The sequence below is a fragment of the Balaenoptera ricei genome, chromosome 3, assembly GCF_028023285.1.
Source record: "Balaenoptera ricei isolate mBalRic1 chromosome 3, mBalRic1.hap2, whole genome shotgun sequence".
NCBI lineage: Eukaryota > Metazoa > Chordata > Mammalia > Artiodactyla > Balaenopteridae > Balaenoptera > Balaenoptera ricei.
This window is the reverse complement of record NC_082641.1, coordinates 120,837,461-120,855,574: the sequence shown is the minus strand read 5'-3', so window position 1 is coordinate 120,855,574 and position 18,114 is coordinate 120,837,461. Positions and strand designations below refer to the sequence as shown.

General features: G+C 39.0%; 2 protein-coding genes across 2 annotated transcripts in view; both read left to right on the top strand.

The window, feature by feature from the left end:
* The window catches only part of NR3C1 (nuclear receptor subfamily 3 group C member 1), a 471,067-nt gene that overhangs the window by 286,689 nt on the left and 166,264 nt on the right, over positions 1–18,114 (top strand). The window lies entirely within an intron of this gene.
* LOC132363835 (chromobox protein homolog 3-like) lies at positions 12,190–12,723 on the top strand. The gene has a single exon (XM_059919529.1). The coding sequence runs from the start codon at positions 12,202–12,204 to the stop codon at positions 12,721–12,723; it is 522 nt and encodes a 173-aa protein (XP_059775512.1). The 5' UTR covers positions 12,190–12,201.

Genomic DNA, 18,114 nt, shown 5'->3' with positions numbered 1-18,114 from the left:
ACCAAGTAATACCTGTCAATGTAATGCCCTTTCCTGAGAAAATTACTTTCTCAGTGGGAGGTAGAACAGAGCGTGGTTATGGGTCTGGTCTTTGAAATCTGACCAGCCAAGGCTGAAAGCAGCTACCTCATCTTACCAGTTGTGTAGCTGGTATACCGACTAGGACACATAACCTCTCTTAGCCTCTCTTTCCTCATCAATAAAATGATCGTAACATCTACTATAAAGGGGAGACTGTGAGAATTATAGAATATATGCAAGGCACATTGTACAAGTGTCCAACATAGGAGAGGCACCCACAAGTCATGTTTGCCATGGCTGTTACCATTGTTAATAAATGCAGAAAATATTACGTGCTGTCTGGCTCATGGGGGAGACATTTGGGAGCAGAGTTTCCTTTAGGATTCCTAAACCAGAGCTTTAATGGGAATGTCCACTTAAATTGCTTTGCTTAAGTCCAACGGCACAGAAAGTCATGTTGGAAAGATTAGTCCTTTGTCAGGCTTTGCTGGCAAGAACTGTGTCTTATTCATATCTATACTCAAAGCACCTAGCACAATGTATGGCCAAAGTAGATGCATTCAATCCTCTACTTGACAGGTTAAATTTCTAAGCATCTGCTGGGTACCAAAAACAGTTCTAGGGTCTGGAAGAAGGAACAAAGATGAGCAAAGACAGGTGCAGTCATGGCCCTCATGAAGACAAGAGTCCTATTGCAAAGACTGCAAATCAAAAACTCACAGGGAACAGGCAGATGTCAGAAAAGCCACACAATCTTTTTGGTCTCTTTAATTTTCCCACTTATGGTAGACACATAGTTATAGAGAAATCATTTTCATCTTTAAAAAAAACAGCATTATAAAAATGCTAGTAAATGGCAGACACTATAGTCTCAGTTTTAGAGACAATAGTGCGTGGTAAGAAGTGTGGTTCACTGGAGAGGAGAATGCCACTACTGAACAGTAAAGGTGGCACAGTCTCCGAATGGTTTTGAGATGTCTGGCTCAGATCAGTCCGAAGAGAACTGATTTTCGACAGTGGGGTGCTTGTAATGGACAGAGGGTGGCAGGCAGTTGCGAGGGCCATGGGTAAGATATAGTATGATTTCCAGAAGACTGGGTTATAGGAGCCATATTCCCTGAGTCCCTGAGCCCACAAGGCTCAGCCACGTACCTGACAGTGTAGGCAATGTTGCACAACTAGGACGATAATGACTGGCCTACCTCTTTATAAAGATATTTGTAATATTCACCCAAATTATAGAGATGGGGAAGGAAAAAAAAAAACTTTTCATTCAATTGTCTTGAGAAGACTGTCAGAAAATTCCTCTCCAGGTGATTTTAAGTATCTTGTTCCTGTGGGAAGAAGCCAATAGAATTAATCATCCCTCTGCTAGATTAAATCTTAGTGCTTTTAGAATGGTTAATGTCTATAGGACTTGTTAAATGGCTGGGGTTGGTCTTAATCTCCTGGATGCCTATGATTAGAGTCTTGACAGAGTCACATGGGATGCTCCAAGAGAGATTAGGACCACCCAACTATTTTTTAATTTTTCTTTTTTTAAAATTTTGGTCTTCAGGCTGAAGCATCACAGGACTCTGGATAAGGAACAGAATGAAAGTAGGATTATAGGGAAAGGCAAAAGGAGCTAAAGGACATTGAGAGAGGAGATTTCAGAAGAGTTTGGGGTCATCATAGTTTTAAAATAAATGTGAAGCAAAATTCCAAACTGTGCGTTATTTACTTCTAAATAAGACATTAGCTGGGTCATTTTTAATTAAGAGGTCTGCAACATTCTACATATAAGAAATTGTGCAGTTTTGTGGTCTTTATCATACAGGTTTCAGACTTGTCTGGTTTTCTCTTGGCACACTTATAAAAACAAGTATAAACTGAATGCTATTTTAATAACCTTTATGGTACAGTATTATATATTAGATGCAATTCATTGTTTCTCACCCCATATTTATTTCCCACAGCATACCACTGCTTTTACATTAGATGTTTACCCTATCGGGAGAAAAATGGGTCTAAAATATAAAGCTAGCCCTTTCCTTTTACAGACATCCTGTAATTAGCTCAAGTTTTCGTCTCTTCACAGCAAGATCCTGCTACACAAAAGTTCTCTTTTCTCAACATATTTTTGCCAGATGTTTCCACCAAAAAAAAGTGTAAGGCAAAGTTTTTTGTGTGCATTGGTGCATATGACTTCATCCTTAATAACTGCCTCAAAATGCTCCGCTTCCTTAATTAAGTGAATTAGTTCTCCCCCAGTTCCTGTGTAGAGAACATCTATTGTCTCCATCTTCACAAACTCTCAGCATTTCAGCCATGTGTGACTGCCCCGTGTGCCCTCAGGAGGGGTCAAACAGCTTCACTCACACTCATCCTATATTTTTAAAACCCAGAGTAAACACTTCAGTTTTTTGACCGACGAGAACTCAATCACTGCAAATTAACATGTGAAACTGCTGTTCTCTCTCCAGTTAACCTTACAGTTTTGTCTCATTAAGGGATGATTCTACACTCTGTGTTGAAATATTATGATAAGTTTGCATCCGTATTAGCAGTCAGGCTCTATTTTGTTTCACATAGCAAGGTTTTCAGCTTTGCTAGAGAATACTTCTATGTATTCTAAAATATTTTCCAGAAGATCCGTGCCCCTGAGATGGGGGAGATCAGGAGAGGCAGGTGGGAGGGGCCCTCCCAGACCCCAGACTGGAGGAGCAGAAGAGGAGAGGAGGGCGTTTGCCCTGCCCTCTCGAGCCCAGGAAGCCTGCTAGCTCCCGGGTGAGGTCCCCTGCCCTCTGAGACCGGGCTGGGGGGCAGGCCTGGGCCCCTTCTGTTCCTTGAGCCTAAGCCCCATCCTCCACAGCCCCCAGCACCTTTTCCAGCCCTGTGGGTCCTGAGCATTGGCCCCGCCCACACCCAAACCTCACCCTTGCTTAGGCCCCGCCCTCCAAAGCCAAGACCTTCCCCCCCCTTTTTTTTCTTTTCCCTCCTCCTCTTTTTTACTATTGTGGTACTAATGTACCTTCCAGTTATTGATTCATTTATATTTTTATTTTTACATTCTTTCTAACATATCTGTTAGTTTCCTAGTCTAATTTTATTTTTTACTTTGTTATTGTTCTCTTTTTTTTTTTTTTGCCACCCCACATGGCTTGCGGGATCTTGATTTGAAAGCCCAGGGTTGGGGGGAAGCTCCTGCGGTGGGAGCTCTGAGTCCAAACCACTTGACTAACAGAGAACCTCAGACCCCAGGGAATATTCATCAGAGTGAGGTCTCACAGAGTTCCTCATCTCAGCACCAAGACCCAACTCTTCCCAATAGCCTACAAACCCCAGTGTTGGAAGCCTCAGGCCAAACAACCAGTAAAACAGGAACACAATCTCACTCATAAAAAAAAAAAAATGAGATGGCAAAAAAATATGTCACAGATGAAGGAACAAGGTAAAAACCTACAAGACCAAATAAATGAAGAGGAAATAGGCAATCTACCTGAAAAAGAATTCAGAGTAATGATAGTAAAGATGATTCAAAATCTTGGAAATAGAATGGAAGCACGGATTGAGAAAATACAAGAAATGTTTAACAAACATCTAGAAGAACTAAAGAATAAACAAACAGAGATGAACAACACAGTAACTGAAATGAAAAATACACTAGAAGAAATTGATAACAGAATAACTGAGGCAGAAGAACAAATAAGTGAGCTGGAAGACAAAATGGTGGAAATAACTGGCAAGGAGCAGAAGAAAGAAAAACAATGAAAATAATTGAAGACAATCTCAGAGACCTCTGGGGCAACACTAAATGCACCAACATTCGAATTATAGGGGTCCCAGAAGAGGAAGAGAAAAAGAAAGGGTCTGAGAAAATATTTGCAGAGATTATAGTGGAAAACTTCCCTAACATGGGAAAGGAAATAGTCACCCAAGTCCAGGAAGCACAGAGAGTCCTATCCAGGATAAACCCTAGGAAAAACACACCAAGACACATATTAATCAAACTAACAAAAATTAAATTGAAAGAAAAATATTAAAATCAGCAAGGGAAAAACAAATATAACATACAAAGGAATCCCCATAAGGTTACTAGCTGATTTTCCAGTGGAAACTCTGCAGGCCAGAAGGGAGTGGCAGGATATACTTAAAGTGATGAAAGAGAAAAACCTACAACCAAGATTACTCTATCCAGCAAGGATCTCATTCAGATTCGATGGATAAGTGAAAAGCTTTTCAGACAAGCAAAAGCTAACAGAATTCAGCACCACCAAACCAGCTTTACAACAAATGCTAAAGAAACTTCTCTAAGCAGGAAGCACAAGAGAAGAAAAAGACCCACAAAAACAAACCCAAAACAATTAAGAAAATGGTAATAGGAACATACATATTGATAATAATCTTGAATGTAAATGGATTAAATGCCCCAACCAAAAAGCACAGACTTGCTGAATGGTTACAAAAACAAGACCCATATATATGCTGTCTACAAGAGACCACCTAGGGACACATACAGACTGAAAGTGAAGGGATGGAAAAAGATATTCCATGCAAATGGAAATCAAAAGAAAGCTGGAGTAGCAATACTCGTATCTGATAAAATAGACTTTAAAATAAAGACTGTTACAAAAGATAAGGAGGGACACTACGTTATGATTAAAGGATCAATCCAAGAAGAAGATATAACAATTATAAATGTTTATGCACCCAACATAAGAGCACCTCAATACATAAGGAAAATGCTAACAACCATGAAAGGAGAAATCAACAGTAACACAATAATAGTAGGGGACTTTAACACCCCACTTACACCAATGGACAGATCATCCAAACACAAAATAAATAAGGAAACACAAGCTTTAAATGACACAATAGGCCAGATAGATCTAATTGATATTTAGAACATTCCACCCCAAAGTGGCAGAATACACTTTCTTCTCAAGTGCACACAGAACATTCTCCAGGATAGATCACATCTTGGGTCACAAATCAAGCCTTGGAAAATTTAAGAAAATTGAAATCATATCAAGCATCTTCTCTGACCACAACACTATGAGATTGGAAATCAATTACAGGAAAAAAAGCTGTAAAAGACACAAATACACGGAGGCTAAACAGTGCACTACTAAATAACCAAGAGTTCACTGAAGAAATCAAAGAAGAAATAAAAAAATACATAGAAACAAATGACAATGAAAACACAACAACCCAAAACCTATGGGACACAGCAAAAGAAGTTCTAAGAGGAAAATTTATAGCAATTCATTCTCACCTCAAGGAACAAGAAAAGTCTCAAATAAACAATCTAACCCTACACTTAAAACAACTAGAGAAAGAAGAACAATGAAAACCCAAAGTCAGTAGAAGGAAAGAAATCATAAAGATCAGAGCAGAAATAAATGAAATAGAAGTAAAGAACACAATAGCAAAGATCAATAAAACTAAAAGCTGGTTCTTTGGGAAGATAAACAAAATGGATAAACCCTTAGCCAGACTAATCAAGAAAAAAAGGGAGAGGATGCAAATCAATAAAATTAGAAATGAAAAAGGGGAAATCACAACTGACCCTGCAGAAGTACAAAGGATTATAAAAGACTACTACAAACAACTATATGCCAATAAAATGGACAACCATGAAGAAATGGACAAAATCTTGGAAATGTACAATTTTCCAAGACTGAACCAGGAAGAAATAGAAAATATAAACAGACCTATCACAAGTAATGAAATTGAAACCATAATTTAAAATCTTCCAACAAACAAAAGTCCAGGACCAGATGGCTTCACAGGCAAATTCTATCAAACATTTAGAGAAGAGCTAACACCGATCCTTCTCAACCTCTTCCAAAAAATTGCAGAGGGAGAAACACTCCCAAATTCATTGTACGAAGCAACCATCACCCTGACATCAAAACCAGAAAAAGATGTCACAAAAAAAGAAAACTACAGGCCAATATCACTGATGAACATAGATGCAAAAATCCTCAACAAACTACTAGCAAACAGAATCCAGCAACACATTAAAAGGATCATACACCACGATCAAGTGGGGTTTATCCCAGGAATGGAAGGATTCTTCAATATACACAAATCAATCAATGTGATATACCATATTAACAAATTGAAGGAGAAAAACCATATGATCATCTCAATAGATGCAGAAAAAGCTTTTGACAAAATTCAACACCCATTTATGATAAAAACTCTCCAGAAAATGGGCACAGAGTGAACCTACCTCACCATAATAAAGGCCATATATGACAAACCCACAGCCAACATCATTCTCAATGGTAAAAATATGAAACCATTTCCCCTAGGATCAGGAAAAAGACAAGGATGTCCACTCTTGCCACTCTTATTCAACATAGTTTTGGAAGTCCTAGCCACAGCAATCAGAGAAGAAAAAGAAATAAAAGGAATAAAAATTGGAAAAGAAGAAGTAAGACTGTCACTATTAGCCGATGACATGATACTATACATAGAAAATCCTTAATATGCCACCAGAAAACTACTAGAACTAATCAATGAATTTGGTAAGGTTACAGGATACAAAATTAATGCACAGAAATCTCTGGCATTCCTATACAGCAACAATGAAAAATCAGAAAGAGAAATCAAGGAAACAGTCCCATTTACCATTGCAACAAAAAAAATAAAATACCTCGGAATAAACCTGCCTAAGGAGACAAAAGACTTGTACTCATAAAACAATAAAACACTGATGAAAGAAATCAAAGATGACACAAACAGATGGAGAAATATACCATATTCTTGGATTGGAGGAATCAATATTGTGGAAATGACTATACTACCCAAAGCAATCTACAGATTCACTGCAATCCCTATCAAACTACCAATGGCATTCTTCACAGAATTAGAACAAAATAATCTTTCAATTCATATGGAAACATAGAAGACCCCGAATAGCCAAAGCAATCTTGAGAAAGAAAAACAGAGTTGGAGGAATCAGGCTCCCTGACTTCAAACTATACCACAATGCTCCAGTAATCAAGACAGTATGGTACTGGCACAAAAACAGAAATATAGATAAATGGTACAGGATAGAATGCCCAGAGATAAATCCACACACATGTGGGCACCTAATTTACAAAAAAGGTGGCAAGAACATACAATGGAGAAAAGACAGCCTCTTCAATAAGTGGTGCTGGGAAAACTGGACAGCTACATGTTAAAGAATGAAATTAGAACACTACCTAACACCATACACAAAAATAAACTCCAGGGATTCCCTGGTGGCGCAGTGGTTGAGAATCTGCCTGCTAATGCAGGGGACACGGGTTCGAGCCCTGGTCTGGGAAGATCCCACATGCCGCGGAGCAACTAGGCCCGTGAGCCACAACTACTGAGCCTGCGCGTCTGGAGCCTGTGCTCCGCAACAAGCGAGGCCACGATAGTGAGAGGCCCGCGCACCGCGATGAAGAGTGGCCCCCACTTGCCGCGGCTAGAGGAAGCCCTCGCACAGAAACGAAGACCCAACACAGCCAAATAAATAAATAAATAAATAAATAATAATTAAAAAAATAAAAAATAAAAAAAAATAAACTCCAAATGGATTAAAGACTTAAATGTAAGACCAGGCACTATAAAACTTTTAGAGGAAAACATAGGAAAAACACTCTTTGACATAAACTACAGCAAGATCTTTTTTGACCCACCTCCTAGAGTAGCAGAAATAAAAACAAAAATATGCTAACACATTTATATGGAATCTTAAAAAAAAAAGTTGTTCTGAAGAACCTAGGGGCAGGACAGCAGTAAAGACGCAGATGTGGAGAATTGACTTGAGGACACAGGGAGGGGGAAGGGTAAGCTGGGGCGAAGTGAGAGAGTGGCATGGACATATATACACTACCAAATGTAGAATAGATAGCTAGTGGGAGGCAGCCGCATAGCACAGGGAGATCAGCTCGGTGCTTTGTGTCCACCTAGAGGCGTGGGACAGGGAGGGTGGGAGGGAGACGCAAGAGGGAGGAGATATGGGGATATATGTATATGTAGAGCTGATTCACTTTGTTATACAGCAGAAACTAACACCATTGTAAAGCAATTATACTCCAATAAAGATGTTTAAAAAAAGTTATTATAAAAAAATTTAAAAAGAAGATGTGGCACATATATACAATGGAATATTACTCAGCCATATAAAGAAATGCAGTTGAGTTATTTGTAGTGAGGTGGATGGACCTAGAGTTTGTCATACAGAGTGAAGTAAGTCAAAAAGAAACAAATACCGTATGCTAACCCATATATATGGAATCTAAAAAAAAAAAAAAAAAAAAGTTGACTGATGAACCTCGTTGCAGCGCAGGAATAAAGAGGCAGACATAGAGAATGGACTTGATGACATGGGGTGGGAGAGTGAAGCTGGGGCAAAGTGAGAGTAGCATCAACATATATACACTACCGAATGTAAAATAGTTGGCTGGTGGGAAGCAGCAGCGTAGAACAGAGAGATCGGCTCGGTGCTTTGCGATGACCTAGAGGGGTGGGATAGGGAGGATGGGAGGGAGGCTCAAGAGGGAGGGGATATGGGGACTAGTGTATGCCTATGACTGATTCACTTTTTTGTGCAACAGAAACTAACACGGTATCGTGAAGCAGTTATACTCCAATAAAGATCTATTTAAAAAATTTAAAAAATAATAAAATTTAAAAAATAATAAAATATTTTCCACCCTTATGATCTTACCTATCTCTGCCATTGACACTGAATTTTGTAAGGTCAGTAGTGGAGGTGACCTTAGGAAATCTGATTCAGCCCCCTTTTTTGGTAGCTGGCAAAACAGAGGGAGTTACCCTAGTCATACATCTAATTGGTAAAGACATCTTGACCCTCATTCTCTATTTCACATCTGCTAATAACAAATGACACTGAATTTTCATTCGGAAAACCAAAAGAAAACAACAACAACGAAATCCCATCACCTTTTATCAATGACATAGGCTTAGTATCACTGATGATGATGCTACAGATACTTCCTACCAGTGGCAAGTCAGTATTTCTCTCCAACTGTCTCATGGGTTGGGCTGATGTAGCCACACTCTCATTTAATAAACTTGGAATACAACATGACTGTAAGCTCCCACAAGGATGGGTGGCATAGGGTTAAAGAGCAGGAAAAAAGTCTTTCTAGTTAGATATGAATCCAAATCTCGACTTTACCTTTTATAGAAATGACCTGGGCAAGTTATTCAGTTTCTCTAAGCCTCAGTTTTCTCATTTAAAAACTGAATTTTTTTTTAAATTGGGATATAGTTGCTTTATAATGGTGTGTTAGTTTCTGCTGTACAACAAAGTGAATCAGCTATACATATCCCTCCCTCTTGGACCTCCCTCCCATCCCACCCATAGGAATGTCTTCAGAGGGCTGTTGTGAGGAATGAATAAATGCATTGATGAGCCTAAGCATGGATAGTGTAATACCTGACACACAGCAAGCATCTGACATACAGCTTTTGCTATATTTGGTTAAAATCCCAAAGCTTGGCAACTGCCTGGAGTAGAGAGGTAGGGAGAAAAGGAGCAGAAGTCAGTGTCACAGATGAAGGTTAGGTTTCAAGCCCAGGTTACTAGACATTCCTAGTCCTCACCAGTATCCACCTTATCTCTCCCTCCCAAACATGAGAGACACTGCATTTTCCAGCGTCCTATCAGTTAGGTGAGGGCCATGACTGGGACTAAGGTGAGGCCGGTAAGTTGCCTAAGATAAAAAATATAAGGAGCCACTGGCTTTTGGGGTCACACCAGTGCCAGTCCTGTGTTTGCATGATCCAAAGAGCCAATGGGCTCCCTAGATGTCACACTAAGGGCTTCACTCCTCTCAGCCTCGTCCCAACCCCAAGTAAAGCCATGTGACGAGGGCTGGCCAGTGAGCTGTACCTGGAAGTGACCCTCAAGAGCCAGTACTGGACAATCCTCCATGCCCTCTTCCTCTGCCTCTGCAACTGAGGAGGTTGCCAGTTCTAGATGGTGGAGCTCAGTAGCTCCATGTCATAGAGTCCCTTGCCAGCCTACATGGACATGGCGCATGATCGAGAGATGAAATTGTGTTGAGCCACTGAGATGTGAAGCTTTTTTTTTTTTTTTTACTGCTGCTGCTGCTGCAACAAACCTAGCCTATTTTTATTCTCATTATTAGCATTATCCCAATCAAAATAAATCACTTCATTTTTGTCACTCTTCTCCTGAGAATCGAGCCCAGGCAGAATGAAGTTGAAATGTTAGCCTTGGCCCTTTCTAGTTGTATTTTCTCTGAACTTCAGTTACCTTGGTCGATAAAATGGCACTAATAAGCCATGACTTGCAGGGTTCCTGAGTGGGGTTGAAGTGCGGGGTTGCATTCTAGCTGGCTGTAAATGGGAATGTCCTTCTTGAGAAGCTTCTCATGGGCAGGGAATGTCTCTATATCCCCAAGACCTAGCACAGTGTCTTGGCATGTTACACACGTTTAATAGATGTTTGTTGATTAAGTAAAAAAAGACTGCTTTACGAGTTATAACAAATTTTCTACAGAGTAAAAGCTATGAGCCATCAGTCAACCAAGAAATTGGCCCAGATTTTCTCCTGGGTCTCCCTGTGAATCTCTCATTCTTTCAGTGCCTGCATCAGCTAGGTTGTCAAGGTTACCCTCATCATCTTTGAAATATTATTAGATGTTGACCCATATTGTGTCAAAATTATACATAGACCTGGATGTGTGTTTGCCTCCCCTACTGCTCTGACTACTCTCACTCTCTTTTCTCATCTGTTTCCCTCATTCTACTGTATTTAAATTGATGAAAGATTTTAAAGCCTGGCTCTTTACCGGAATGAGATATTCTGTTTTATACTGACTCGGTGAGATTTCAAGGGACTTAGATTCAAGCCTTGAATAAGTTGCAAAGTTCTTTTCTTAGCATTTAGGTGAGATTCCATCTGTTCCTTCTAAATTAAGTAGGTACGACCTGGAGTTCCCCTCATAGTTCTGATCAGTTTTCTTACGTTCTTAAGCTTTCATCATTATCACCATCATCCCCACCCCCGTCATCATCACCATCATTGTCTCAGCAGTGTATTTATCTGGTCCTCTGTTACTCTGTTTACTCTAAGTGCTCCACATGCCTTGTATCACTTAGAGTAGTGAAACACATGCCAGTATTAGTCCTGTTCTACAGATGAGAAAGTTGAGGTTCAAGAGAATAAGAAACTTATATCAGATATCAGATATAAGTAACTAAATACCAGAGCAAAGATTAAACTCAAGTTCGGTTTGACTCCAAATCCTGTGATCTTACCTTGCCGTTGTACTGACTAAGCAAGAGATAAACATGAAGGGGATCTCAAAGGTGACCCAATTCCTTCCTGTTTCATTAAGTTTTAAAACATATATTTGAAAAATGGCAGTGATACCTAATATTCTGAGTATTTCAGTAGGGATGGGAAATGGGGAAGAATAATTGGCAGCCCAGTCTGAAGAATTGGGCTTAAGTAAAACATTACTTAGAAAAACATCCCCCATTTCTTTATAACCTACATTTTTAAGAGAACAGGAAGGGGAGACGATTTGGCAAAATTGTTTATTGAGAGACAGTATTTTTTAAAAGTCACATTTAAAGGTGTGCATGGTTAGGGACTTCCCTGGTGGCGCAGTGGTTAAGAATCCGCCTGCCAATGCAGGGGACACAGGTTTGAGCCCTGGTCCAGGAAGGTCCCACATGCCGTGGAGCAACTAAGCCCGTGAGCCACAACTACTGAGCCCATGAGCCACAACTACTGAAGTTCGTGTGCCACAATTACTGAAGCCTGTGTGCCACAACTACTGAAGCTCACACACCTAGAGCCCGTTCTCCGCAACAAGAGAAGCCACCACAATGAGAAGCCCGTGCACCGCAACGAAGAGTAGTCCCCGCTTGCCGCAACTAAAGAAAGCCTGTGCACAGCAACGAAGACCCAACATAACCAAAAATATAAATAAATAAATTTATAAAAAAAAAAAAAGGTGTGCATGGCGAGATTAAAAAAGTTAAGGAAAAATAGTTCCCCAGCCCCCTCCGCCTCAGATGTGGCTGGAGCTTGAGGCGTGCGGGGCCAGAGACGCGGCAGACCCGGGACCCGGAGCAACTCAGAGGCAGTGAATAATAGCTCTTCAAGTCTGCAATAAAAAATGGCCTCGAATAAAAAGGACATTGCAAAAAATGGGAAAGAAACAGAATGGAAAGAGTAAAAAAGTCGAAGAGGCAGAACCTGAAGAATTTGTGGTAGAAGAAGTACTGGACCATCGTGTAGTGAATGGGAAGGTGGAGTATTTCCTGAAGTGGAAGGGATTGACAGATGCAGACAATACTTGGGAACCCGAAGAAAATTTAGATTGTCCAGAGTTAATTGAAGCATTTCTTAATTCTCAAAAAGCTGGTAAAGAGAAAGATGGAACAAAAAGAAAATCTTTATCTGACAGTGAACCTGATGATAGCAAATCAAAGAAGAAAAGAGATGCTGCTGACAAACCAAGAGGTTTAGCCAGAGGTCTCGACCCAGAGCGAATAACTGGTGCCACAGACAGCAGTGGAGAATTCATGTTTCTCATGGAATGGAAAGATTCAGATGAGATGGACTTGGTGCTGGCAAAAGAGGCAAATATGAAGTGTCCTCAAATTGTAATTGCTTTTTATGAAGAGAGACTAACTTCGCGTTCTTGTCCAGAAGATGAAGCTCAATAATTGTTTGCATTGCTTTTTATATATATTTATATATATATATAAAATCTGGGTCTTGGTTTTTTGATTTATTAGTGTGAAGAAATAAGTACATTCTAATGAAAATCAAGTTTGATATGTTCGTTTTGAAGTAGTATTGGGGAAGTTGTTGGGTTTTGGGGGGGTTTTTTGGGGGTTTTGTTTTTGCTTTTTTTGCATCTGTAGCACTGGTTACTTTGAACAAATAAAGCTTTCTGTAGTTGCTTCCTTTAGCAGAAAAGAACGTTTGATACCACAGTATATTATTTCCTCTGCATTAGAGAACAGCTTTTCTAAATGTTGGGGAAAATCTCCATAGTCATTACTTAATCAGAATTTAGAATTTGCATTTAACTCATATATGCCTAAGGACCATTCTGGGCTTTTTGTATGTGTATACATAAAATACATATGTAAATGGTTTGGGGGTTTTTTTGGTTATTGTTTAAATACATTTACCAAAACAAAACCAGCCTTTCACAACCATGGATAAACCCATGTTTCTGGGATTCTGTCATTTTGAGCAATATAAGAAATCACTTCAACTTAAATTGAAAATTTAAATCTTAACCTTTCAAATTAAATAATTTTGTAATTAATTAGACAAATTAATGTAAACAATTTAAATTGGATAATTTTTTAAGGCAGCCCCATCAGAATCTGCATCCATATCTACCATCGTATAAATGCAGTTTTATATGTAAAACCCCTGAAAGGAAAATTTTATCTCTGTTAACGCAAATGAAAAAACTAGAAAAATTCTGGTATGTTTTAATTAGCCAAGCAAGACTTAGTTAAATGGACATTTAAAGCTTCCTTTTGGCAAACCATTCTTTTATAAGAAGTTGAAATCCCCGTGCTGTGTTCACTGAAAGACTGTGATACATGGAATGTCTCAGACTTGTTAATGGAAACCTAATCAGATGGTTAGAGATATTGGCAATTTAGGATCTGCAGGAATAAATGAGTGAACAAACTTTTCTAATCTAAACTTGACCTGCATGTTTTTTCAAACTTTACCCCAACCCATTCCTTACATGTAAGCTCAATCTTCTCAGTATTTGGGGTTACTGGTTCAGCACAAGCCAGGAAAAACAATAACTTTGTAGTAATCAGAATATTATTCAACTATATGTTGTTTATTGTAAATACTGGTGAACAGTGGTCAATAAATAGTTTTCTATTCCTTTAAAAAAAAAGTTGATAAAATGTATACTAATATTATTCTTCAGGCTAATTTAAAGCATTACACTTCGTTAAAAATAATAAATTTTCTTTCGAAAACATGACCTTTCAAACTGAATTTCTTTAACTCTTGAGGTTGAGCGTCCTATGTCTGTTGGCCATTTTTATTTCCTTCTGTGTGAATTATCCGTAAAATTTACCATTTTGTATTGAAACATATGCGTGTATATATAAATAATTTACAAGAACATTTTATATGTTATGGAAATTAGACCTTTTGACTGTCATTATAGTGTATTCCCCAAGTTTGTCATTTATACTTTCTTTGTTAATGGCATTTTCTGTAAAAATTTATTTTTTCATTTTTATGTTTAAAAAGGTAGCTTTGATACTTCCTATAACAGAGAAAGAATTTGGATGTTAAGTCTAGTTTCACAAATCTATTTCGCGCCAATAACGAGAAGGCAGGGAACTACTGTATAATTTGTGAGGCAATTTGCAGAAGACTTCCTATTAGTCTCTGGCATCATTAAATAATAGCCATGTGCTGATTTGGCTACTTTCCATGCAAGGCCTGAGCCACACTATCTATCAGCACTCCCATCAGTTTGCAATGCCTGGTTGATCAGAATAGGTGTTAACGCCAGCCCATAAAACTACCGCTAATTTATGGATTTGTTGAAATGTTGAGTGATTTGCTGCTGAGAGAAAGAATTTAAGAAAGAGAAGAATGAAAGAAAGCTGGAAAGGAGGGAGAGGGAAAATAAACAAAGAGAAAAGGAAATGACAGAATAAAAGAAAAGGAAAGAAATAGGAAAAGAAAAAGACAAAGAAAGAAGTAGAAAAGAAAGTTATTGAAAGAAAATGGAAAGGCAAAAAAGGGAGAAAGAATAGAAGGAAAGAAAGAAGAGAATCAAAATATAAGTAAAGCTGGAGGATGGATGGATGGATGGGTAAATGGATGGATAGATGGGAGGGAAAAGGAGGAAGGGGGGAGGGAGGGCGGAAAGAGAAATCAAAATATAAAACTTCAGGCTAAATTCATTTCAATTATACAAAGAATCATAAATCCTAGGGATGAAAGGGAATACAAAGTTCCTTTAAATCTAAAGCTCTCCTTTTGCAGGAAGAAAAACTGAAGCCCAGTAAGGTTGAGTAAATTCCCTCAAGCTCACACAGCATGTTCGTAACCAAATGAGAATCAGATTCCAGCCTAGTCTCCTGACTTCCAGTCTAATATACCTTCTCTCACATTTTGTTTCACTGGAAACTTGCTATTGGTTTGAGTTGACTTCAAACAACTTCCAACATAAATAATATTATATCCCAAAGTGGGCCTTTTGCTAGACCAGAAAATCTTACCCCATGTGATTTTTTAAAATTGTAACACATTGTCATAACAGAATTTAACCTATAATGTGTAAACACCAAAAAAACAAATGAGCTAGCGGTTCCTTCCTACTTTAAAAAAAAAAATTAAAAGGGAAAGCTGTTTGCAACCTATAATAGAAAAATGTATTTCAAAGGAAATGACTTAACTTAGGAAAAGGCCAAAGTCTTCATTACTATTTGGTTGAATTTTGATTTTGTGCCATAGATACCTGAGAAACATTGTGCTTTTTTCTATTGCTGTTTAGGAACAGATAGTCAAAGAGAAAGAGAAGCGGGAGGTGGATGTAATTGCAGTTGGCTTTTCACTTCAGTGAGTGTGATTTAAGTTCGAGATATGACTTTGCTAAGAAGGGGAGTGGATGGTGAATGGTTGAACATCAAAAGGAAAAATTATGAACGACTGGAAAACCATAGTATTTCTCCAAATGCCCTTAAACACAGAAAAGATCCCCTTTCACTTGATGTAAATGTGCCCCTCATTCTTGTTGTCAGGAGGCAGGACTGAGTGAGAGCTCAGATTTCTTTCACTCCTATGATTCTCTATGATCCTCTAATGGTAAAAAAAAAAAAAAAAAAAAATCCCTTTGCCCTAAATAACCAGTTATTTTTTCTGTAAGCCCGTTTTTATTTTTATTTTGAATTTTATTTTTTTAATACAGCAGGTTCTTATTAGTTATCTATTTTATACATATTAGTGTATATATGTCAATCCCAATCTCCCAATTCATCCCACCACAACCCCGCCTCCCCCTGCCCCCCGCTTTCCCCCACTTGGTGTCCATACATTTGTTCTCTACATCCGTGTCTATTTCTGCCTTGCAAACCGGTTCATCTGTACCATTTTTCTAGATTCCATATATATGCGTTAATATATGATATTTGTTTTTCTCTTTCTGACTTACTTCACTCTGTATGACAGTCTCTAGGTCCATCCATGTCTCTACAAATGACCCAGTTATTGCTTTGACTTTCTATTTTACTTTAGCAATGGGGAACTTGCTTCATTCTATTAATTTATTTTGGATGGCACTCTGCTATATTATCTTAGCTGTTTAGAATTGGTGCCAATGCTGTCAGAGTATTTAGTTTCATCCATTCATTCAACAAATACGTATTGAGCTAAGTACCCACTGGGTACTGTTTTAGGTGTTGGGCATACAGCATAAACATCACAGATTAAAAACTCTGCCCTCACAGAATTGGCACTCGGGTGGGAGGGTGGGCAGATATAGACCATAAATAAATTGGTATGATCACATATGGTGTGTTAGGAAGTAATAAGTGCTATGGTGAAAATGAAACAAGGGGCTAGAAAGGGCAGGGGTAGTAAAGGAGCCTTAATTTTCAGTAGGAAGATAAGGAGCCGAGGCAGATGGGCTCTCTGATGAGAAAACACTTGAGCAAAGACCTGAAAGAGATAAGGAGTGAGACACAGGTATACGGTCCCTTGGTTCTAGTATCCCCGGCAGACACCAAAATCCATGGATGCCCAAGTCGCTTATGTAAAGTGATCAAATTGCCATCGGCAGTTGGTTGAATCCACAAATGTGGAACCTGCGGATACCGAGGGCTGACTTTATCTGAGGCTTCTTTCAGGAGAAGGGAACAAACCTGAGGAGAGACCTTTGGGCTGAGTGGCGGAGGCACCGTGAGTGAAGGGGAGAGCTCAGAGAGGTTGGTGCCCAGAGCTTGTAGGGCTGAGTAGCCATTGGAAGGACTTTGGCTCTAACTGTGAGTGAGATGAAAAGACAAGACACTGGGGATGCTCAAGCAGAGGGCTGTGATCCGCATTTTCACACTATCACAGTGGCTGCTGGGTGGAGAACAGCAAGAAGGGCAAGGGCAGGGGCAGACCCACCAAAAGGGATAATGCCAATCCAGGCAGGAGGTGATGGTTTGTGTCATGATAGTACTGGGGAAGGAAGTACGTGGCAGATTCTGATATACTGAGACTAGAAATAAGAGAATTTGTTAATGGACTGCATGTGAGGCATGAAAGAAAGGGAGGAGTCAGGATGATTTCAGTACGGTCTCGTTACCTTCATTCCATTATATAGTCACATAAATCTTCAACATCCATCGCAACCCTCTTCTTCTCTACCTCCACCCATCCCAGGTCCAGTTATATTTACAGCCAATATGTTAATACAAGTTGTCTGCCATTAGGCCTTACAGAATCTATTCTGATTTTCCCTTCATATGAGTTTACAGAGTCCAGACTGAGTTTGACTGTCATTGTAACTAGATTTTTGTTGTACATGTTTCTTCTTCCTTTCCTATGGTTTCTAGAATTTTATTTATGTTTTCATGGCCTGATTGTATATGAGCTTTTGTTATTTTTTAACTGGGGAAGCATACTTGGGAGGGAGGGCGAGATGAAGGAAGGGAGGAGGGGATGGATGGATGGATGGATGAGGAAAGAGATAAAGGGATGGTGCAGCCACTGTGGAGAACAGTATGGAGGTTCCTTAAAAAACTAAAAATAGAACTACCATATGACCATAATTCAAAAAGATACATGCACCCCCATGTTCACTGCAGCACTGTTTACAATAGCCAGGACAAGGAAGCAAACTAAATGTCCATCAACAAAGGAATAGATCAAGAAGATGTGGTACATATATACAATGGAATATTACTCAGCCATAAAAAAGAATGAAATAATGCCATTTACAGCAACATGGATGGACCTAGAGATTATCATACTAAGTGAAGTAAGCCAGACAGAGAAAGACAAATGTCATATGATATTGCTTATATGTGGAATCTAAAAAAAAAAAAAATGATACAAATAAACTT